This window comes from Onychomys torridus, chromosome 16 (genome assembly GCF_903995425.1).
Source record: "Onychomys torridus chromosome 16, mOncTor1.1, whole genome shotgun sequence".
Taxonomy (NCBI): Eukaryota; Metazoa; Chordata; class Mammalia; order Rodentia; family Cricetidae; genus Onychomys; species Onychomys torridus.
Window position 1 is genome coordinate 3,094,779 of NC_050458.1, and position 25,274 is coordinate 3,120,052.

Here is a 25,274-nt window from a genome sequence, read left to right on the forward strand (position 1 = left end):
AGACTCTCTTGATAATCATACCTGTTTCTTTGCAGAGGTTTGCATGGTCAGTGAACTAGAAGATCTCAGTGCGTCCATAGACGTACAAGATGTGTATACCAAAGTGAAATGTAAGATAGAGAGTTTCAATATTGACCACTATCAAAGCAGGTAAATAATGAGTAATAAATATAGGAAAACTTCTGGTTTCTTTGAGCTCAATCACCATAAGGATGTTTCTATTTTACAATTATGATTACTCCCAAAGAGAATGCTTAACAGATGAAGTTGTTTTCTTAGTATTCTTTTATTCTTATCCAATAAAATTTTATAACATGGCATATAGCTCTTCATAAATATCCCCAATACTACTTTTACAAATCACTCATGAGTGTATGCCATGTGTCACAGATTTGCTCAGATGTCTGGGCCACAATTGACATGTCTGGTTATTGCTTACTCTGTAGTCTACACTGAGGGAGAGCACCTGTTCATCCTCCTTAACACTTAGGGCCTTCTCCCTTATTGTACATCATATAAATGTCATAAACCTGAAACCACATATTCCCTATGTAGTCTCTCTGTACCAAAAGTAAGATTGTATGAAAATGATTTGTTTGTAATAAGTAATACAGAAAAAGTGAAGATAGAGATGTTTTTCAGTGTTTTAAAATGATCTAGCCATTATTATTCCCTGAATAAAAGTATAAATCCATTTTCTTCGTTTGACTTAAAATTCCAGTGTTTTATTTTTAATTTGAAATATAATACACATATTATAAAATCCAAAGATGCTATTAAAACATTTTAAATGATACTGTATTTTTAATTTCATTTATAATAGTCTTAAATCTGTTTTCTTATGAACTCATAACTCTCATCAGTTCAAGAGTTTTATTGTGTAGCTATAAGATGCCCAATGTAGTTTTGTACAAATATTGATTGATTACATTACCTAAAATAATTCTGCAAGCATATTTCTAGTTCTGCTTCTGTATTTGTCTGTTCTCACATATCATACTGCTGATATCAGTAAGTACAAGTTCATGATAGCTGAAAATTGTCATTATGAAATATAAAACATTTCAATTGCTATGTAGTAGGACTTGTCATAATACTATCTTAATGATCAGGTGGTAGTTATTTTTGTCATTATAACAATGAATTGTTTATTGGCATTTGATGTATATTTCTTTATTTTCTTTCTAATGCAGTGTATTTAACGTGAAATGATTTTTCATGTAATATATCAATGCAAGAACTGAAATGATTTCTGATATGAATATTATGCACTGTAGTTCATTATTAGTTTTACTGTTTCATGTAAATTTTAAATTCTATGTAAATTTTACATTTAATATAAGTTATTCATTATAACATGCTTATTAATATACTTTATTTGCTGGGCTCTATGCTAAGCACTTGGAATATAGGGTTTAACCAAAACAGACAAAGATTTTACATCTCTGTATCTTCTCATCTTATGGAAGAGACACAAATTGATGAAAAAGAAAAACAGTTAAATCTGTCTTTAGGAGAAATGCTCCAATGCCGAGCCGTTGGAGTGCCGTATTGATGGCTCTGCTGGGTGCATTGTTACATCTGTGCTTGAGCACAGAGGAGTGTGCTTTGCTTTAGAACTGCTGATGTGTTATATACGGTCCATTGTTAAAATGAGAGAAATTTAAGAGAACAGATAAGGTGAACTTATGTTTTCCAGGCCAGGGGAAGGTTGGCAGTCAGGACATTTTGAAGGAGTATTTCTGCAGTGCAAAGAAAAACCTGTGGTGAGACTCATTTAGTAATTTTGATTTTTGAGAATATATTTTAAATTGTTTGTGTTTGTTCTACTCTGCAATTAGACTAATAATTTGAAGAATTAGAACTCTGAGTAAATTCTTTTAGACTTCTTCCTCTAAAATTATGTTAAAAATTAAAGTTGCTTATTCTTTTAATCTGCTCATGTTTTGTAACCATATTCCTTTGTAGCAATTAAGTAAACTTATCCAAAGGCAAAGGTAGGATTGTGTCACATTTATTGCCATATTTTAGCATTTTTGAATGCCATGTTGACTTTTTGGAAGGTTGTTCCTTTTGTAAGTAAGTTCATCCACAATTGACATTACTAGAAATGTAATAATTGTATATGGAAAGCAATTATTTTATTATTTTTTAATTTACTTTCATTTGCAATGATTTTGCAGAAGAAAGTACAGATAGAGAGGCCATATTCAGGAATGGCTCAGACCTGAACCTGTGCAAACTTGAGCAGAATTAAAAATCTTGCCAGCTTCTCTCTCTCTCTTTTTTTTTTTTTTTTGGCTTATTGCTTTTATTGCTTTTTTTTACCTTCTTTGCTCCTGTCCATCACCTCAAGCCATGGGGAAGAGTGTTGGTCTTTGGGGCAATGTGGAGGTGTCTTCCTTTCCTGCACTGACAAGCTGAACAGACGCACCTTGTTGGTTCGACCCGTCAGCAAGCAGGACCCTTTCCGTAATTGTCCTGCCTTCTTTCCTTCTGTAAGACATCATTTTAAAGCTATACCCCAAAATTCTCCTGACAAGTGCCCGAAGAAGGAATTGAGCTGTCTGTGCAGTCAACTCTTGATGTTCATTCTTGTCAATCAAATTATAAGTGAACTATAATGTATTCTCATATCAATGATTGTCTTTCTACCATACTCTGGAAGTCCTCTGTACATACTATTACTATTCTGAGTTTATAAATAAGAGTGATAAATATTGCCATCACTGTAAGAATATCAAGTCAATTATTGATCAGAATGGCTTTCTGATTGACCCTGTATCGAATGATCAAGAGTTGACCATCGTTGTGTTTGCTGTTTCCCATTTACTTTCTTGCCCTGACTGCTTTTTGTTTTATTTGTCATGCAGGTATCATCTTCTCATAGATAATTGGAAGTACTTTATTTATTGCCGTCTTGTATCTAGACAAGTTTGTACTTCAGTTGATTCCTGATTTCAAAATAAATTTAGGTTACTCCCTAATAACTTTCAGAAGTACCAAATGTATTTTTTTCTAATGGTACAACATATGAAAATATGTTATTCAAAATTCTTTTTAAGTGACATTCTTAATGTTAATAAAATTGATGAAATTTTAAATATAGCTGATGCCTAGTCTAATAAGATACTACAAACATTAATGTCTCATCAGTGTGTGCAAAAGACTTTGTTTTTTACATAAATCTCAAAAAGTCATAAATATTATCCTTATAAATATTTCATGATTTTCTCCTTCCATGTAAAGCTTACTTGTATATTTGCATAATAGCAATTTTTTTTCATTTGGGTTTTAACTTTTCTAATCATTTCTTCAGTACTAGAAATAGAGTCTGAGATGTGGCATTTGTATCAGGAGCAGCTCTGCTTAGCTTTCTTTGTTTTATTGCATGATCATTAATATCTATGAGGAGCATTCTCAGGTCTTAATCATTTTAAATGCGTTCAGAGAACCCCACAAATTTTATTGTGAATTCCTTAAAATTAATTGTGCTAGAGTAGCATTGGAGCTCTGTAAGGGACCACAAGTTGCATGAATAATCCCTGGGACTCAATCCTCACGAGAGTTAGTTACTTCTATGAAAATCTCTTAATTATTTGCTGTCTCTAAGAATTCATTTTAAACATACTGATTTTTCACCATATGAAAAGAATACATTAGCTCAGGTTTGGCTGTGTAGTTATTCTCCTTATTTAACACAGTTCAACAGTTTTTTTTTTTTTTTTTAAATATATCCTTTCCCTTTTAGCCCAGCTTTCAAGAATGTTTATACTGAACATGTTTCAAAGTATTTAAAACGTTGATATGTTGAAATGCCTTTTATACTCTTTCTAGTGTTTAAATTAAAGCTTACTATTACTGGATTATTTAAATTAGTGTATCCTTCTCCTCAAAGTACTTTTTAGACACCTGGGACATGGAGTGTTGCTGTGGCCTCTTCCACTGGGGTGACCGCAGACCCTTCCCACCTGTTACTGCCTACTGGCCAGCAGCATAGGGATCAAAATGGTAGCACTCTGTCTTGCTTTCCTGTGGATCTATTTCTTTCAAGCATAGAGAGAGAAAATCTGGGAATCCAAGAGTGGACACAAGAGGAAGTTTGGAAGGGTTGAAATGGTGTAAAGGCAGACCACTGAGGGAAGGTGATAGTTAGCACTAAATGATTACCTTCTATGTGTTTTCCAGTGCTCAAGGAATTAACTCCAAAAATGCATACTGAGTTGTTTTCACCTTTCTTCATTATAAAGTCCAATTTAAAAGAAAAATTAGTAGCTTGCAATTGAGCTCAGAAGTAGCGTACTTACATAGCATGTGTAAGACCTTCAGTTCAATCCCTACACAACACACACACACACACACACACATACACACACACACACACACACACACACACACACACACACACACACACCAAACCAAAGCAAACAAACAATAGGAAAATGAAAAAACTGAACAATAATATCTGAATTGCCTAGTTATTCCTCTCATCTGCTGTTTGTTTATAGACCTCAACTTGAAAGAAAGTAGACAGCATGGTGCCTGGGGGGGTGGATCGCAGACAGAGATGCCTTGGCTCATGGCTTGCCAGATTGCCCTGTTTCTCTAGAGTGCTCCTTTCCTTTTCTTCCTCTCTGTTTGAGTTCCATTACTAACGTTACTCCATGGCCTAGTATACAACAATAATGTCGTCTGGGATTCAAAAGAGGTGTTGGGAATGAGATCATCTCTTCCAGTCTAATTTTATGTTAAGTGATGTGGAAAATAGAATTTTATGTACCACTAATTGATTAGGGAAAATAGTTTTCTCAGGAATTCTTAACTCTCAGGTCTGTCAGTCTAGTATAGCCATGGAAACTTTCAACCTCTCTTTAGAATTGATCACTCCCATGTTTATTAACAAGTGTAGGATGAACAATAGAAAAAGGTCAAAATACTTGCCTTTTTTCCTCTCATACAAGTACTGTCTCCTTTAAAAAAAAAATGAAATGTGTATTGTGCTTGCCTTTTCTGGAACAGACAACTACAAAACTTCTAGATGGTGCTCATCAGCAACATGGATTTCTTTCTCTGACATACACAAAAGCCGTAACAAAAAATGTCCGCCACAAGTTAACCTCGAGAAATGAGCGAAGAAGTTTTCATAAATTATCTGAAGGTTTAATGGATGGCTCACCTCACTTTCTTCATGAAATTCTTCTTTCTGCACAAGCATTTGATATTGTGCTTTGCTTTCCTTTACTTAATGCCATTTCAAGCATATTTCAAACAAAACTACCAAGGACCCAAAAAGAGAAAAGGAAATCTTCTGGTCAGCCCATGAGGACCCATACACTGACTGCCCGCAATTTACCTTTGATTTATATCAATACAAGTGTCATCAGAATTTTTGTTCCCCAAACTGAAGAAACACAGTCAACTGTCGAAGGTATGGTTTTTCTTGTTTCATTTTTTTTCCATGTGCATGGAGATGAGTGGGTGGATGTGTTGCATTAAATAATTTTCTGTATGAGGCATGAATAGTAGTCTTATTAATATATGGACGAAAGTCTTATTTTACATTTTTTACAGGTGTTACTAAGTATCTAACTATTAATTTAGTAGAATGAGAAAATTGAGATTATTTTTCCTCTGACATTTTCTTTCTGTCTGTATCCAAGATATGTCAATTTTTGTTAAAAAACAATAATATTTATAGCGATAAAATTTATGAAAATTCTGTTATAAATACCCAATGACAGGGTAGGAAGAAAACTTTATCAACAGACCCTCATGGCTTCTTCAGGCTTCCAATGGCTTCTAGAAATCCAGTCTTTTATTGTAAGAAGATAATAACCCTGCTTCCACTCACAAAAGTGATTTTAACATTTTAGTTCCCGCTATTGGATTAAAAAAAATGGAAGATTTCTAGTTTCAAGAGACATTAAGCTTAGTTGTTTATGCTCTAAGTTTTCAGATTATACAGACTGAGGTATTTGAAATCCTGAGCACATTAATCTAAGTTCTTTTGAGTGACAGCACTAGTGCCTTGTTGGATGCAGGTTGTAGTAACAGAATATTGACACCCAAGCTCTCTCATCGTGCTTCTAGATACTTCAAATCGTGACGTTAGGAGATGGCCAGTTCCATAGTCAGTTCTTAGTTAACCGAATTAATTCCATGAGTAAGGTTGTGTCCTTTCTGCTAAAGCAGAATTCTGCATGGCTCACGTGAATCTCACCGTCACAAATAAATCTTTAGCCAGATTGGACAATGTAACAGTACTAAGGTGCAGAAGACACTGGATTGTGATCTTTTTTATGCTGTCTGTTCGTGTGGCTATAATTATCTTAACTGGGAATTAATAAATAATAGAAATTTATCTCTTACATTGGGTGTTTGAAAGTCCCAGATAAAGAGTTAGCTGATTCTCTGTGTGATGAGAGCCATTTTCTGCTTGTAGATTCGCACTCCATCGCTGAGACTTCACAGAACTAAAAACGGGGCAAATGGAACAAACTCATTGACCAGACACCTTTAATTAACAGCAGGATGAGTGCTGAGGACTGCATGAATTCCATAATTACCACTTCCTAACACTGTCATCTTGACTTTATCTCCATCATAAGCATTTTGGGAGGAACATATATATTTCAACCCATAGCAACTGTCCTGCTAATCATTGTAGTCTTAGGAATTCAAGACAAATGAAAATTCAGTATTGAGATACAGGCCTTAGTCTATGCTATATAAAAATATAAGCAGTCTTTCTTTTTTGTTCTCCTTACTATTCTGTAGAGGAAGAAGACTGAGTAGCCAGTGGTAACAGATACCAAAAAAGAATACCTGATTACACACTATATTCTCAGAGTCTCTTACTGTCTGTTTTCTGTCTACCTGGACAGATAATCTTAATTGCAGAAGATATTCTACCTGAATATCACCAGTTACTAAGGTTTATTAAAATAGTTCTTTCCATTTCCATAATGAGAAAGTATTTGTATAGCTTTATAGATTTGTCAAGATACCTGGAGCTAACTTCAGTGAATTAGTAATCCTCAGTATATATTCATTCCTATTTTTATGACTACTTTCATTAGGGATTACTTACTTTGACATTGAAAGTTAGTATCTTTCAAATATGCTCTGTTCTAACTACTGTACAGCTACTTCCATCCATTCAAATCATTTATAAAAGTGCAGGAGTCACGAAGAGCAATTGACCCTTGTGACCCTTGTGAACACCTGCTGAGCAGATAGAAGCCGCATGTCCTTTGCAGATGTAATGACCTTTATGCATTTACCTAATCACTGGCTTTAAGTATGTGACTATCTAATGAATATTATTAGATAAATAATTCACATTAGATTACACAAGTAAAAAGAAAAACCTACATTTTTCAGTAGATAATTCTCTAAGGGCCTAATTTGCAAGTGATTATTTTCTCATGACCATGGTAGAGATGACTGATATGAAAGACCACTTAGATTAGCAAACATTCCTTCATTATCAGGGTTTTTTCCCCTTTTGGTTTTTTGAGAAAAAGTTTCTCTATGCAGCTCTGGGTATCCTGGAACTCTGTAGACTAGGCTGACTTTAAACTCACAAATACCTGCTTGCCTCTGACTCCCTGAGTGATGGAATTAAAGGCATATGCCACCACTGCCTGGCTCATTATCAGTTTTTTAACTTACAAGTGTTTATGAGGAAACAGATGCATGCCACATGGGCATGTGGAGGGCAAAGGTCAATTTGGGAGAGTCCGTTCTTCTCCTGGGAAAAAAGATTGAATTCAGAGCACCAAAATTGACTGAAAGTACCCTCATCCACTGAGCCACCCCCTATTTAATTCACAATACATTAATAAGTCATATTTATATTAATGCAGAATGTGTTTTATGTTCTCTATTCTATAAATACCTAATTTTAGTTGAATGTAAATTGGTAAGGCCAAATTTCATTGAAAACTAAGACAGAAAGTGATATTGGAGATGAGCAGTTGAGACGACAGAGAAAATACACATAGGTAACATGCTCAGAAGCGACAGTGAGCAGCAAGACTAAGGAGCATGGAAGTAGTCCTATGTTGCTCTATCACCATGTCGCTGAGATGAGTCTCTTCTCTTATTATGTCTACTACTATTTTCTTTTGGTTTCTTTTTCTTATTTTCTGTTTGTTCTTGTTTGTTTGTTTGTTTGTTTCTTCCCAGTGCTGGGGTGGAGCCTGTGGCTTCATGCACACATTAGCCTAACAATTTCTTAGAAACCCATTTCATACAATATAAGTCAATATTGATTATAAATACAGCTTTAAAAAACTGCATGGGTTCATTTCATTATCAGCTTACCTAGTTTAAAACTGCTCCAACACTATAAAACAGTGTCAGCGAGTTAGTTTTTTTCTGAATGAAATAGTCTAAGCTGGTACTTTAATACCATCCATCCAAGCCATGCTCATTGACTGTGCCTGTAATTCCAGAACTGAGGCAGGGGCAGCAAGATTGCCACAAGATCAAGACCATTCTGGTCTTCATAGTGAGTTTTCAACTAGTCAAGGCTACAAAGTTAGACTCTTTTGCAGGGATGTGTGTGTGTGTGTGTGTGTGTTTTAGTAATTTTAGTGGTATGACTGATTTAGTTATAACTTGGTCTTAATGTGGTCCTCTGATTTGTATTCACTATTTGCTCATTTGTCTTCACATATTCTATCTAATTGATGAATTGAAGTACTGAATGATTTTCACAGGCATCGATATTTGTGAACAGAAAGTATATTTTCACTGTGAGTTGTACCTTTGTTTCTGCACTCCATTATAGTATTCCTGTGAATGAATTGTTTGACTGACTCCAACTTTATGAAAACACTTACAAGATAGAGTTTTGTCTCCCTTGTCAGTGCTGATCACATCCCTTGCATGGAGTGCCTTGTTTAGTGGTAGCTGTTTCCTCCAGAGGTAGAATTTGCCAGTTGCTGTGTTTTGTCATTGATTTGGAAACATTTTGTCCTTGTTAGGATTATTTATTTTTTTTTGGGGGGGGGGACACAAAATATACATCATAGAAGATTTCTGCTAACAGTTGTTAAGTTTGTAATTTCATGGCATTATTTATATTTACAGTGTTGAACAAGCATCATAATATAGTATCAATTTAAAAAAAGAAAAAAACATCCATGTTACTCCAAGAAGAAACTCTAAACACATTAGGCAATATACTATTCCAAGACCTTGGAAATCTTCACCTATCTATGCATTTACCTGGTCTCAAAATTTCAGTAAGAGGAATCATGTCATATTTGTCTTTTTGTACATGGCTGATTTTACTGATCATGTTTTGAGATTCATCTAAATTGTAACATTTAAGAATGTTATTGGGGGCTGGAGAGATGGCTTACCAGGTAAATGTACTTGCCACCAAACCTAGGGACCTGAGTTTGATCTCTAGGACCCATGTGATGAAAGGAGAAACCTGGCCCCCATGGGTTGTCTTCTTACTTCCACATACCCCACCACCCAGCTAAATAAATAAAATGTAATCAAAATATTAAAATAAAGAATGTCATTGGTTTTTGAGTGAATAGCATTTTTGTTTAGATAAATATGGCATTTTGTTTATCCATTTATCTTTTTAATACTTGGGTCATTCTCTCTTTTTCTTCTTCTGTGGGTGTGGTTAGTGTTAGCACGTGCTGTAAATACTGGCGTGAGAGTATTTGTAGGAGTCTGTGTTTTTAGTTCTCGATGTGTCCACAATACAGACCTTCTGGATCGTGTAGTAGTTCTCTTCTACAAGTCTCTCTTGTTGAGTAGCCACTAACCTGTGTGGGAGCCCTTTTGTACTCTAGCAGGATTGGGGGGGGGGTGCTTCTATGTTGTTGTTTTGGTTTGGTTTTAATATTTCTACATAGTCACATTTACTTTAAGAAGTGAGAATGGGAACCAACTCCAGCTGACACAGTATAGCCCTGTGGGCTGAGGGCAGAAATTCATCATTTAACTCTTGATGTATTTTGGATTACACTTAACAAAAGCCAGATCTGTCCATCATTGATATCTCTGTATATATGTCTAAAGCAATAGGAATCTGGCTGATAGTGAGGAGATTTAAAAACATAGCATTATTTCTTCTGTATAGTTTTAAATTTCCAATAGGCTTCTAGAATTATGGAGTCCTATTTTAAACAATTCCAATAATAAACCCAGAATTTTACTACTTGATTTTAAAGCTATTTATATTGTTTGGCTTTTTTTTTTCCTTTCTTTTATTTTGGTGGCAGTATTATAACATATATAATTTCGGAGTTCAGGTACTTAAGTGTTCTCTTAGATCGCTTTGAAGAACATTATGAGACAGAGAATATTACTGCAGATATCTTTGGAAATATATGTGCTGAAAGCAAAATTTAACCTAATTAAAGAAATCTTAATAGAAGCAACAATATCACTGTTATAAATACCACTAACTGACTGGCTAGTAAAACAGAATAAAGAACAGAATGTTCATTTTATTTTAGAAGTGCTTTGAAAGGAAGTTTGTTGGAATGGTATCTTGAGAAGAGTAATTGAGAATGTCTGATAAATAGTCTCAGTGAGTATAGTATAATAAATGAAGAAACTCTTAAATAAAAGTGGCCAGTGTAGTTTGCATGTTCAGCTGGCTCTGTGCATCACAGAGAAGTCTGAGATGACTCATAAAGTGTGTTTCCCTTTAGTATGCATGTGCTCATCATATTCACATGTATTGAACCTTACTGCCAACATGACAGTAACTCATTTAAGCCTGTCGTTGTGTGGCTGTTATAGTGGTTATGATGTTATAAAACTATGATATTACACATGATAAGTTCAGTGTGCTTTCAACTTTAGGTATTTTATTCTGATGAGCTTATGAGAAACCTAAAGGAAAGTCCCCCAAACACATTTATTTTATATTTCACTTTAGAAAATTGAAGAGAAAAATCTCATGGTGACAATTTCATGAAAATCCTCTTATTTCTACTTCAGAATAATGAAGCAAGATTATGATTTCAGAGTTGTTACAACCTTTTCACTTAAAGCACACACTCATGTGCACATACAAGCGCACGTGTGCGCGCGCATACACACACACACACACACACACACACACTTTACCTCCTCAAGGATGATCTTTCTGAATTATAGTTCTTGCTAATGTAAAGCTTGGTAATATAAAGCTTTTTTCATTCTGATAATGATAGAATTATCTTTAACATTCTAGTGTTTTATTCAGGTAGGTGATTTTGAAAGTCTGAGTCAACCTGAGTGTTGCCTGCCTCTTTCACAGTTATCAAGATTCCAAATCTACAGGTATTCCATTTCCCATGTTAGTTTTTTATTTCAGCATAGAGAGCTGGTTTTTGGATATAGGATGTGTCTCCTGTAGTGAGTGGTTCCTAATGAGGCTCAGTTAAAATAGCTAAAGCGAAGAAGGAAGGCATTGATTTTCATGTTGAAAATGCTTTAAAAGAGAATATTCCCTCATGTGGCCCAACTATTAAATATAGGTTAAATAAGCCAGAAAGGTAGGCTTGTTTGTTTTCAGCTATAAAGTAACAGAAGAAACAACTCAAGGCATTTCCACATGAAAATTCATAGTTTTACCATTTTCTTATAAATGAATCAAATTTTTGATAAATTGAATACTGTTCATAATAAAATTAATATTTTGATTTAATTTATAAATCTTGTCAGTAAGTAGTTCTTTATGTATTTCACTGTGTAACCTACTGAGAGTTCACTTGGTTCTAACAGAGTTCTCTTCTTGGATCTGGCATTGTATGTAACACAAATATGTAATTTTTCTTCCATATGCTCCCCATTTTCTGTTTCTATTGCTATTGGAATTTCATATGGCGGGTAGTATCTGCAGCCTGGAAGGACAGTTAGCAAGTCCACTAATTGTACTTCTGTAGTATAGTCTATTTTCCAGGCTTACTATTTATTGATTTAATTGCTGCCTTCTGCTTAATCAGAAGCCTTACCACATGGAACTATTAAGTTTGGCATATAATGCAAGATCTGTGAAATGTAAACACTGTTCATAGTATGAGGACCTATAATCAAGCCAGATCTCCTGTCATTTGAAAATACCACAGCTGGTTGAGACGTAGTTTTCTGTTTGATCTTTTTTGCAATGGACTTTTTAAATTATTGTGTTTACTGAGATGTCCACATGCTTATATTTATTATGATAGTTCATCTCTTTACTCCTATTTGCTGCCCACCTCCTCCCACTTCCTCACACCCCTACTCCCCACTCCCCACCACTGTGGCCTTTTCTCCCTGTGTACCATCTTCCTCCTGCCCTGGGCAACTAGCTCTATTTTACCTTTTCATTTTCTCAATTCTAACTTTCTTTTTTTTTTTGACTAATCAAAGTCAGAGCATTCCAGCTGTTAAAGCAGCTGGAAATAATCTCCTAGCTTTTGCATTCCTTGGGCGGCTCAGTTTGGGAAACACAGATTGTGCCTTTGTAGGATGTCTGGAGGCCTTGCACCCAGCTCTTCTCTGTTCTGTTTGTGGTAGATCCTAATGGTTCCTTGAGAAAATCAGGTTTCCATTTCTTTCCTTGGTTTCTAATACTTTGTATTCATATTCCCACCACCACCTTTCTCAGTGGTATTGGTAGTGTCTTACACAGGTAGGAAGGTATACTATCACTAAGCTAATTCACTGACTTCATGGGTTATGTAGTTACTTAAAGTGCAGAGAGTTGTATATTATGTTAATAATGTTTAAGCAATAGCTAAACAGCTATTATAGTTGATTTATTGTTAGAAGTCATCAAATTTAATAAAAAGGGTCATTAAAAAGGCCCTATCCCTTCCAAATAATTTGAAGTAGCTGTGGGTTTTACACACACACACACACACACACACACACACACACAAAAAGGTGTGAACTTTGTAAGAACATGAGGTTATATAATTTCTCATTCAATCCAAAAAGAACAATTAGAGCTCAGTTATCTGTTTAATCTCTCTCCCACTTTTTCTTTTGAATATTCTCACTTCTCAGCTTCATCAGAAAGTGAAACTTGTTCCTCAAGCAGCCATGACTGTTCCGAGGTGCAGTCACTGCAATTGGAGACGCCCTGCTGACATGCTGAGATGCTCTCTCACATGCAGTCCTTGGCCTTTGTCGTCGTCAACATTGGGACCATCCCGGGTCTCTTAGATTTTCTGACATTTCACAGCTGAACGTGCTTGCTGTGTGTAATTGTGATATATTTAGTTACTGTTACATGTGTAAATTTAAATGATTGGAAGTTTTTGCTGGCTTGTTAATACTCTGTTGTATGTTTCTAATGTTAAATTCCAGACCTGAAATTTTCTTTCAGAAACTCTACAGTAGTATAAATATAGAATTAACTCATCATATGCCTTTAGTATTATGTACATACACTTAATAATAACAACATATTGTTACATTGGGTACAGTTGATTATTTTTTCATTGTGAGTTTAATTGTAGTAACAGAAAAACCACAAAATAAGATTTGAAGGAAATAGACTTTAAAAAGCATCAAAAAATTTTATTCTAAATATAACTTTTTGTTGTTCTTTTTCTCATTTATTAGCTGTGTTGTAAGGTATTGGCATCCCGTTCCCTCAAATATTTCTCATTATGCATCAAAGATCCACACACACTCATGCCTCTTCCTTTTATTGCAGTGAATCAGGCAGCAAAGGAAGACACAATGGTTTTGAAAGTTGGTTCTGTTGCCATGGCGCCCCAGGCTGATAATCCGCTCGGCAGATCTGTCCTCAGGAAAGATATTTACCAGTAAGTTGATTTTCTTGCATTCAATCTTGCAATAATTTTGTCCTGCAGTGCACAGTGATCAATAAAACTTGATTGGTGTGGCCTCTAGAAATATTTTTTACTGGAGATCTTTGATATTTCAAACCAGGCTTTTCTGATTTTCCTTAGTTGTGGGTTTTTAAATTCCTTCAGACAAATCAAGTATTCCTGTGAAGTGTTGTTGAACAGCAGAATGTAAGTACCAAGTCACCATAAAGTGAAGAAGCAAAGCATGGAAAATTCTCGCAGCCTTCATATTTGACCAAATCTCTAACTAATCACATAAGAAAACGAGGTCCTTTCTAGAACTACCACATCCTGCTGGAGTCTTGTTGTATTAAAGTGAAGCATTTTCTTAATTTAAGCATAAGCCATTATTTGAAGTGTAGGCTTGTGGATGTCATATGGATCAAAGCTGTAAAGAACAGCAAACTTCTAAGGAGAAATTTCACAGTAAACACTTTCTGTGAAAATGCCGGGCTCTGGATTTCGTCACCAAGTGTTTGCAAACCACACCAAGCATATACGGATGCCTCCACTGCTGAGCATATGTAATGAGCATGATAAAAATAATACAGAACTCGTACTGAGGCTGGCACTGCTTCCAGACGCAGAAGTGCAGTTGCAGACAGTGCCAAGGGAGAACAGGCCCAGAGATACGGACAAACAAGTAGGCTTCTTGCTCTGCCTGCTGGTCTGGACTTCAGATGTCATAGTCTTAGTCTTTTAAACTAAATGGCTACTGCTATCCAGTAGTCACAAGCTTTGAAAAAGTTCCAGTTTAAGTATCACTTTCACCACCTAGAAGATGACAGGGTCTCCCTGTACAGTCAGAGTTGACCCCAGTCTCAATCCTGCCTCTTCAGCACCACTGTGTCCCAGTACTGAGGTCCTAGCTGTGTCCATAGGACCCATGACATAGTTTCACAAGACCATCTCTGTAATGGATGTAGATTTGACTTACAAAGTTTTTCCCTATTTGTTTTGATTTACATATTGAACTCTTCCTTATATTACTATTTTATGTAGGTTGTAGTATTTATCGCCTTAGCATTTATTTAGTTGAGTTTATATAAAAATCCAAGGCTATCAGAGCTCTGTGAGACCTAGAGAGTTTTCTAACCCACCTTCTTGGGGATTTTAAAAATTAAAAATGGGAACTATTAAAAAATAGCTGTTGCTTGTCTAATAACAATAGTGAGTTAGCTCTAGAGCTTTCAGAGCTGTTGGAATTTAGCTCAGTGGTCCAGTGCTTGCCAGTAAGACTGAGCCCTGTAATAGGAAAGAAGGGAGGAGTAGAAAGGACTTTTAAATTTTCTAACATTTAGAAGTCTTCTCACGCTTTTACTTTCTGTACTTTGGGGATACACAGTCTTAATTTAAGGTCTTATTTTATTTTGGATGGAAAAATCTGTATTAAAAGATCTTTCTACTATTAGTGAAAGAGTCAGTGAGATTGCCCCTCCCCTTTGCCCTTCCCTTTCCAGTTGCAGACCCTGTGGGATGCACCCATCACGTCTGGAACTCAGTTTGTCCTCAGTGAGCTGGCTCCCTCAGGTTTGCTTCTTGTTCTCCCTGGGCTTGCTCTTACTTTCCTTGCTGGTCTTTCAGAGTGCTCGCTTTAATGTCCACATCCCCTTCCCTCCCCCTCCTCTCTCCTCTTCTCTTCTGCTGATTTCTGTTCTCATGGCTCAGGAGAAATTGAATTCATTCAAAGCATGTGTAGTAACTTTGAAGTCCCACATAGATTAGGCTTACACTATGTGCCAGAGTGTCAAACACCATAGAATTACAGAACCCACAGGCCTGCGAGGGAGAGCAGGTTTTTTGGAAAGCTCACATTCCAAGTCATTTTCATGTAACTAAACTTACAAAGGTTGACCCAGAAATTCATCAGAAACATTTCAGGATCTCATTGAAATGCTGTGTCCTTAGCATCAGAGAACAGAAACCACATAGGAGTGAAGGCATCTGAGTAGGAGTACCTCATGGAGAATAAAAATACAGACACAAAGCAAAAGACCCTGTGCCCTAGGGCTTTGTTTATTCTTTTATGAATGTTTTAACCATGAATCCCAGTGGGCAAGGCTAGAAAGATTCATATTGTATGTTTCCTGAATATATGAAACTTTCAGAACCCAAAGAGTCACAATAGCGGATTACTGCTTCTTGTGGTATGGAATGAGGAAAAAATGGGTGTTGAATTAATAATGAAAGTTTCATTTTGATTCATGAAAATATTCTTGATTTAGGTAGTGAAGATGGTCTTTAAAAAGAGTGAGCACTCACAGTTCCTAGTCTTTAAATTTAAGTCAAACAAAAGCAGAAGCTTATTCATATCCTTTTGGGGTTTTATGAATAATTATTATACAAATAAGATTATTTACAGTTTTAGCCAATGGCAGCCTTTAGCCAATGCTCCCCTAGAGACTAAATAAAAATTCCTATCATCATTTTGCCTTAGTCCTTCAGAGGACATGGCCCTATTTACCTCATTAGCTTTCAAATATGTTACTCTAGAGGGATAAAAAGTTTTAGGAGTTAGGTGTCAGGAACTAGGCATAAATGTACATATATACATGCATACACACACCTACATACACACATACTTACATGTGCTTATGATACCACAAAAATGCCCATACATTTCTGGTGGGAATGTAAAATGTCTTTGTAAAAGATAGTTACCATATGGTGGGACAGTTGGACTGTATACCTACATGTCCACACAAAAGTTTATAGTAGAATATAATACTTTTACTCTTTTAAATTGAAAATAACCTAGAGGCACATCACAATGATGAATGGAAAACCGAAATTTGGCTTTCCATGTGATTGGCCATTATTCTGTCCTTGGAAGAAGTGGAGTAATGATAAATGCTGTAACATGGCTTGACCTTGTACTCTATGCAGCAGTGGGGAGGTAGGTTATCTCAAGTCAGATCACATGGCTCTAGTGATCACTCAACATCTGTGGAAGCCCCATACATACATGCAGCACTCTATAGGACCTTTGCTAAGAGGAAGAGCCAGCCGGAAGAAATTGATTTGAACATTTCTTAAAAGACAAAGGCACACTAGAGGTGTACCAACCCATACAATGGTCACAACTATATGTCACTCTTCTGCCTTTCAAATATGGTGAGCCAAAGCTGGGATTTTTTTTTTTTTTTTACATGAAACACTATTGGATTTTAATGAGAAAAGTTTTTTTCCTTCACTATCTTTATAATTTTATTACTTCAACAAACACAAGAGATATATAATAGCTGTTTAGCATCGTTTTCTGATCATTCCATCATCTTTTTAATTTTGAGATGACCTTTTAAACAGAGCTTTAGCGAGAACCAAAAAACATGATTGCCAAAAGGTGAAAAAGTTTTAGTAAGTAAAAGACTTCATTAGTATTCTTCATTTCAAGTATGTGTTGCTATGGCAGTTTGGTTAGTATATGGACAAATGTATTATTGCAACTGTATTCCACTTTAAAAAACCTTTTTCAATAAGACTCCATATAAATTTTGATTGGTACAATGGCTTTTCTTTGTGTTTGGTTTCATTCCCACTGAACAGTGCTGTACTAGAGAGAGAAGCTGTGAGTACACAGGGAAAGCCCTGTCTTAGATACATTTAGCAAAAGGTGATATAATGCAACTAAAGTTGCAAATCATGCCACCCTGGGTCAATTCCACTTAGATTGCAGAGATCCATATACTTTATTTTGTCTAATTGGCAAGAAAGGTGTGCCTCTCAGACGTGTATGAGGGCAGTCTTAACTTTAGTGTCTCTTTGTGTTTGTTTTATATATAACAGTTATAAAATATCAAAGAAGCAGGGAAGTGTGACCTCTTAGCAGGAGACGAAAAACTCACAATTAAGTCAGTAAGAGGAAGACCACCAAATGATACCGTTGCCTTCCTTATTTGATCTAAATCTTTATGTTTTTAGCCATGGTTCCACACTGAACCTGTAGCTTGCTGATTGAACTAGACTGCCTGGCCAGCTGTTCCCATGCGTCTACTTGGCTCCACATCCCCAGTGTTGAGCTTATAGATGGTGCTATCACCCCTGGCTTTACCCCTGAGTGCTGGGGATTTGAACTCTGGTCCTCATGCATAGCAAACACATCTCCCTAGACCCAACGTTCATTTTCAAATTCAGCAATTCCAAAGTATATGCACTAGGAAATAGTTTTTATTCTTACCAGTACTTATTCCAAATACCAATCACTTCTTCAGGCTGCGTTCACTGTTTATACTTGTTAGTTCTGTTTGAGCCCACTTTCTTCTGTATGTGTCTCTCTGTTGTCTTAAGTAACAGTGTCTCCTCTACATAGTGTTTTCCAAGATGTGTTTGTGTCATCTTCTCATATCATCCTACTCAGAATAAAATGCCTTTTTAAACTAATATTTTATACAGCATAGGACCAAGGATTATTTAAATGGTGATTTTTGTTTTGAACCAGCTTGATATACAACATTTTTACAAACTCCTTTAATATAACTATTCTTTAAACATTTCTATTAAACTTCTCAGACCTGAAAGCATCATTTACATGATACAATGTGAAAGCAAACATGAGTTGTTTCCTTCAGTGAAAGGTCTAGTAAATCTGTCCTTAAGAATAACTGTATCACTTGGTAGTTGACATTATTATATTGTGGTTTTTGCCATTGAATCAGGAGGGCTGCACGAGTCACAGTTCAGCAGTATTTCATGAGTTCCATTGTTACAGGACTTCAGGCTTTAATGAACTCATCAGAAGACCTCCCAGTCTTGTATCTCAGCATCGTCTCTCTCCCTGAGCTGACCTCACCCTGTACCTCAGACCTCACGACTAATGCCTCTCTTCCTAGGACCATGTTCAGGTTAACTATTCCCAGCGGTGTCTAGTGTGTTATGTCCTGGGTTCAGAACGCATATATTTTCAACTTCCTTGAAGTACAGTTTTCTTCTATTTAAGTTTTTCAGGAGTTTTGTAGATGGATTTTTCTTTGGGACTCCAGCTCACAAAAAATTTCATATTAATTAGGAATGCTCGGCCTATAGCTTAGGCTTGTCCTGCTAGCTCTTAATGCTTAAATTAACCCATTTCTGTTCATCTAAGGTTGACATGTGACTCGTGGCTTTTACCTCTCTTCGTGCATGTCTTGTTCTCACTGCGTCCAGCTCACGACTCCTCCTTTCCTCTTCTCAGAGTCTTTCTGTCTTAAAGTCCCTGCTATACCTCCTGCATAGCTATTGTTCTTTTAGTTTTTTATTAATCCAATCACAGTGACACATCTTCACACACTGTAAAGGAATATTCCACAGCAGAATTCTTATTATGAAGGAGTTTACTTTGAAGGGGTTGTAGATTCTTAACATATTTGTGCCAAATATTTTTTATTCCGTAAGAGTTTTAGATGTTTATATAATGTATATCAATCATATTTTCCACTACCTCCCTCTAGCTCTCCTTATTGTCTCCAGCCCTATTCACCCCAACTTCATTTCCTCTTTCATTGTTGTTATTAAACCCCCTTATCCAGTTAACATTGCTCTGTGCAAATAGGAGTGTGGTCATCTACTGGACATGAGCAGCCTACCCAGCCAATCCTCCTCTGTAGCCAATAGCTACCGGTACCTCCCCCAGTAGAGGTGGGGTTTCATTTAGTGTTAAACATTATCATTTTTAAAAGTCTTCAGGACTTCTGTCTTCGTTTTTCTCAAATCCTGTTTATTTTTAAACTTTTCCGATCATTTGATTTAAATGTCATGTTCTTTCAGCAGTCCTCTGGTGCTGTGACCGACAACCCATGTGCAGTGAGGTCATAATTGTGCAGCGGCCTTTGTTGTATACAGCACACTTCTCACAGCACACTTCTGTATGAACTTGTGTTTTTCTCCTTGGTGCAGGGCATACCATCTCATCTGTCAACATACTGAACTCATGACTCAGGCATAGTGATTATTGTTTATGATTTAGGGAAAGAACCTCATTCTGGAGGCTTTTCACCTGAAGTGTTATATTTACATCTCATCTCAGTACTTCTTCTTCTTCTTCTTTTTTTTTTTTTTTGCTGTTTAGGTAACTAGATTTTTGTTTTTCATATAACTATTCTTGTTACCAGGTGGGGAAGAAATTTGACAATTTAAATGCATTTTATTTTGCATTCTTAAAAATGTTGTATGATGGTGTAGAACTAGAATTATAGATTTATAGCTGTAATTTATGATGAAAACTCTTAAAAATTCCTAATATTTGTATTTCTTGGTTCTTGAGAATTCAATCCAGTTTTTTGTATATGTGTTTTACAAGCTCTGAAATGACTCATGACCAGATATAAATATTAACATAGATTTATTTGATAATTAGATAAATAAAGTCAATATATTTTATTTTTTACTTTATAAGAGATAGTTTTAATCATCTTGAGTGAGATAACCCAGACCCAGAAAGACAAACATGGTATGTACTCACTCATAAGTGGATATTAACTGTAAACTAAAGGATAACCAGACTACAACCCACAGACCCAGAGAGGCTAGGTAACAAGGAAGACCCAAGTGGATCAGGGTGTGTGTGTGTGTGTGTGTGTGTGTGTGTGTGTGTGTGTGTACGCACGTGTGCGTGCACACACTCAGATCTCTCTGGGAATGGGAAATAGAGAAGATCTCCTGGGTGGACTGGGGGAGGTTGGGCATTGGAAATTTGAGAGATTGTGTTACTGGTTGGATGGAGGGGGGAGTGCTGAGAGAAGTCTGGAAATGGGGCTTGGGGGTGCAAGGATGGCTCACATAGCTTAAACAGGCCACTCCCTGTGAGCAGACTGAGAGAGAGGAGGGATTGGAGGAGCTAGCGGCTTCAGGAACATCACAAGAAAACCCACAGAAAAAGCTAGCCTGGCTCATGGGAACTCACAGAGTCAGAACCAACAACCAGGGAGCCTGCAGGAACAAACCTAGGCCCTCTACATATATATGACAGTAGTGTAGCTTGGTCTGTTTGTGGGGCTCCTGGAAATGTGAGCAGGGGCTGTCCCTGGTACTTTGGCTGGCTCTTGGGAACCTGTTCCTCATACTGGATTGCCTTTCCTAGCATGAATACAGGGGGAGGTGCTTGGTCTTATGGCAGCTCGATAGGCCATGTTTTGCTGTTGCCCAGGAGAGGCCTGCCCCTGAATATCGAGGGGCATGGAGGGAGGGGAGGCTGCGGTCTCCATGTAAAATAATTAAATAAATTAAAACAAAGATGGTTCTAATTTTCTTTTTTGTTCCTTAAGAACTTTAGTTATCAATCTTGTTCTGTTCACTATTATACAGGGAGACAAATTAAAGCTCGTTCTGTTTTTTCTCTTGGCCCTTAAGTAGTCATATTAATAAATCAGCTTTCAAAATAAATTTAAAATATATGACAGTATAATAACATAGGTAGTCAAGAGATTTCAAATGGTTTCCATATTTATTAGTTCTATAAGATTCAGACTCAGATACTGTCATATTGTCTAAAAATTTAGAAAAGCTTTTAATATCAATTTTAGAAAAAAAATTTAAGTAAACTGAGTGTAACAATATGCTTTTAAAACCAAATGAAGTAACATATTAAGAGGATTATTGAAAGATTAACATCTTTTTTGTGGCATTTTTAGTAGTTTCTTAACTTTGCTGCGTTCTCAGGAAAGCTGGGTCTTTTTCGTATTGGATATTCATGAGCTTTGCATTTCACCTTACATTCATGCCACAAATACCCATGCATCTGCTTATGTCCATTCTTTTTATTTTTTTAATTTTTTTCTCCTTTTTTAAATTTATTATATTTGTGCTTTAATTTTACACATCAGCCATGGGTTCCCCTGTCCACCCCCCTCCCGCCCCACCTAATCCTTCCCCCCAGCCCCTCCCCTCCATTCCCATCTCCTCCAGGGCCAAGACTCCCCTGGGGATTCATTTAAACCTGGTGGATTCAGTACAGGCAGGTCCGGTCCCCTCCTTCCATGCTGAGCATGTGTCCCTGTGTAAGCCCAAGGTTCCAAACAGTCAGCTCATGCACTAAGGACAGGTCCGGGTCCCACTGTCTAGGTGCCTCCCAAACAGTTCAAGCTATTCAATTGTCTCACTTATCCAGAGGGCCTGATCCAGCTGGGGGCTCCACAGCCTTTGGTTCATAATTCATGTGCTTCCATTCGTTTGGCTATTTGTCCCTGTGCTTTTCCAATTTTGGTCTCAACAATTCATGCTCTTACAGGCCCTCCTCCTTCTCGACAATTGGACTCCTGGAGCTCCGCCTGGAGCCTGGCCAAAGCTTTGTGAATTGTCCGTTTTCTAAACAGTTCTTTGATACAAGCACTTATTTGCTAGTCCTTTTTAGTGCATTCATTACTTAATAGATAGGAACTTGATTTTCTATTTGTTTTTCTCCATACAAATCTTATTCTTCTAAAAATGTCTACATGTTATATGAAAATTACTTATGAATTTTGCATACTAAGAGATGTCTTTTGTAAGTGAGACTTATGACATACACACCTTGGTCTATGGCTGTTTAGTGCACTATATTATAGTTCGAAAGAATTCTGAAAAGTAGAGTAGCTGGAAAGCATGGTGAAGCATTTCTTTAATTTCAGCACAGGAGTCAAAGGGCAACGTGGACTATGTGATGTCCTCTCTTTAAGGAAAAGGAGGGAGGAAGGGAGGGAGGGAGGGAGGGAGGGAAGGAAGGAAGGAAGGAAGGAAGGAAGGAAGGAAGGAAGGAAGGAAGGAAGGAAGGAAGGAGCACTGTTTTGTTTTCTGCTGTTAGAACAGTTGCTGTGTTGATTCCCTCCAGGGATGAGCACAGACTCTGTTTATGATGCCATTGCCTGAGCAACTTTTGAATACTGGCTGCTCTGATTTTCTCTCTGAGCCTGAAATAGCAGAGTAAGGTCAACTTGTCTTCCTATGCAAATGCTGAGAAAATGCAACTTTTGTTACAAAAATTTACTTGATGATCAGTACTTTGATTGCATTAAAGTTTTCCAAGCCGGGTGGTGGTGGCGCACGCCTTTAATCCCAGCACTCGGCAGGAAGAGCCAGGCGGATCTCTGCGAGTTCCAGGCCAGCCTGGTCTCCAAAGCGAGATCCAGGAAAGGCACAAAGCTACACAGAGAAACGCTGTCTCGAAAAACACAAAAATAAAAATAAAGTTTTCCATAAAACTTCATGTTTCTTAAATGGAAACTTTATTACTTTATTCAGATTGAAAAATGTTTATAAAAAATTTAAAAGCTTTAATTTACATTCATGTGTTATTTATTGAGTTTTTAAAAAATATTTAAGTATTTTATGTGCATTGGTGTTTTATCTATGTAAAGGTGTTGGATCCCCTGAATCTGTAGTTATAAACAGCTGTGATCTGCCATGTAGGTGCTGGGAATTGAACCCAGGTCCTCTGGAAGAGCAGTTCTTAACTGCTGAGCCATGACTCTAGCCCCACCCCCTTTTTTATTGAGTTTTTAAAAGCATAATTATTCAACTCTGGAATGTACTGTCTTGTTCAGAGTTTTAGTAGGTAAGAAAATGTTTATTTGCAGGTACACAACTGTTTTACCCAGTACTTTTTAAAAATAATTTTAACATCTAATTTTAATTCTTTTGTTGTTTATGGTCTCAGAGGTCTTTATAAGGGCAGCCCTTACTTTCAAAGACATAGATGTGACTAAGAAACTGGTGGCTGAGAATAACTTAACTCTTCAATTCACATTTATTTCAGCTGCATACTAAAGTACATAAATAGAAGAAATTCACAGCTGAGCTCATTATCTACCCATACACGAACTTAACATCAGTCATGGTTTTTCAATAAAAGGCGACATTTAAAAACAGGGTATTGTGTGGATGGTAGAGACAGCTCAGCAGTTGAGAACACTGGCTGCTCTTGCAGAGGACCTGGGGTTGATTCCCAGCATCCACAGAGTGGTTCGTAACCGTCTGTAACTCTAGTTCCAGGGGACCGAGCAATCTCTTCTGAGCCCCAGGCACACGCATGGCGCATAAGCATATGTGCAGGCTGACACTCACACACACCAAATTAATTTCAAACACTGGGAAGTATTTTTGCAGGACCTGTGATCATGAGCTTTCTGTTCTCTTGGTGAGTGTAGCTCCATTTCTGTCGTCACTGCTTCTTGTCGACTGCTAAAACTTACTGTGCTAACAGGGCTCAGTCCTCCAGAGATGCTGCCGTTCCCTCTCTCAGCCTCTGATTTCCATCTAATTCTGAATATACAGATGTGCTCCAGATTGTCATTGTGTTCGTTTTGTCAAGGTCTGTTTCATTATCTAGTGAGATTATGTCCCTAATCTTATAGTACTTGGTATTGGCTTCAAATATTTCCCCTGTAAGTCACCTGACTCAGAAGAGTAGGTACTTAGAGCAACTTGCCTAAAAGCTTTGTTTTAAATTGCTGTTGGCAGAGTCCTAGTCTTTGTCATGTTCTTCAGCTGATCTAGTTGAGGACTGGAGATTTACATTTGTCTTTAACTAAAGTAACTACGTCTTTTGTGGCTTCCTGTGTCAGGATATACATTCCCATTAGTCTGTGTCTGCTGCCAAAGGCTTCCTCAGTAGCAGTTTCAGAATGACTCTATGCTCTACTTTTCATAAGTTGTAGGACATTTTACAAAATGTTTTACACTTACATTGAATTCTTTTGCTGTTTTTCTTTTGCTCTTGTAATCTATATTGGAAAGAAACTACAGAATAGTAGGATATACTTCAGATCCTGTCATGAGTTTCTTCATTTGGAAAAAAAATAAATCTATCTTATGGTTCTATCTTATGGTTGTTTTATAAGTATCAGTGTCCATGACAATTGTCCCATGCACATTTCTCTTCATCTATTACTGTGTCCACTGACATTAGTGTCCTAGGGTAAACAATACAGTTTTTATATACAAGACATGCTTATCCTTTTTTAGGAGGCTGTATGTCTTCCTTATTGAAACCATTCTTTAATCTGATATACTTTTGTCCATCCCTGTGATTTCTAACCTTGAACTTGGGTCAGAACTAGATTCCAGAAAACCAGTTCATGCTGACAAAAGGAGTGAGAAGCACAGACCTGATTGTCAGGGTAGGTAAAATGGCCATTTAATATTCTCCTATTTGTGCTTCTCATGTTTTGAAGCTTTATATTCCATAGGAGGAAACATTAATCACTTGTACACAGTTTAATGACTTTGTGCATATGTAATCAGCCACATTAGCACTACCCAGAACCCTAGCAGCCTTCATTCCTGCCTTTAATACTATGTATGTCAGAGAGTAACACTATCCAAGCTAGGATTTTATAATCATTGATGAGTTTTAAGAAAACTAAATGTTGGGGATGAGGGACAAGAAAAAGAAAACTAAATGTTAATTTCAGTTTTTAATTAAAACTAAATGTCAATTTTAATTTTTAATTTGTGAATACTTCTTTTTTCAAACCTCTTCACCTATAAATTTTCTTG

At 36.7% G+C, this 25,274-nt stretch overlaps 1 protein-coding gene across 6 annotated transcripts in view; it reads left to right on the forward strand.

Moving 5' to 3' along the window:
• Vps13b (vacuolar protein sorting 13 homolog B) overlaps positions 1–25,274 on the forward strand; it is a 553,125-nt gene that overhangs the window by 264,830 nt on the left and 263,021 nt on the right. For 4 of the 6 annotated variants that reach the window (XM_036207941.1, XM_036207943.1, XM_036207942.1 and 1 more), the window contains exons 27-30: positions 36–150; positions 2,357–2,498; positions 5,020–5,428; positions 13,673–13,784. In XM_036207941.1, coding sequence (XP_036063834.1) covers positions 36–150; positions 2,357–2,498; positions 5,020–5,428; positions 13,673–13,784 — 778 coding nt within the window. Of the gene's footprint in view, positions 1–35; positions 151–1,699; positions 1,767–2,356; positions 2,499–5,019; positions 5,429–13,672; positions 13,785–25,274 lie in introns of those variants that run through there. The other 2 variants (XM_036207944.1, XM_036207947.1) reach the window with 2 other exon arrangements.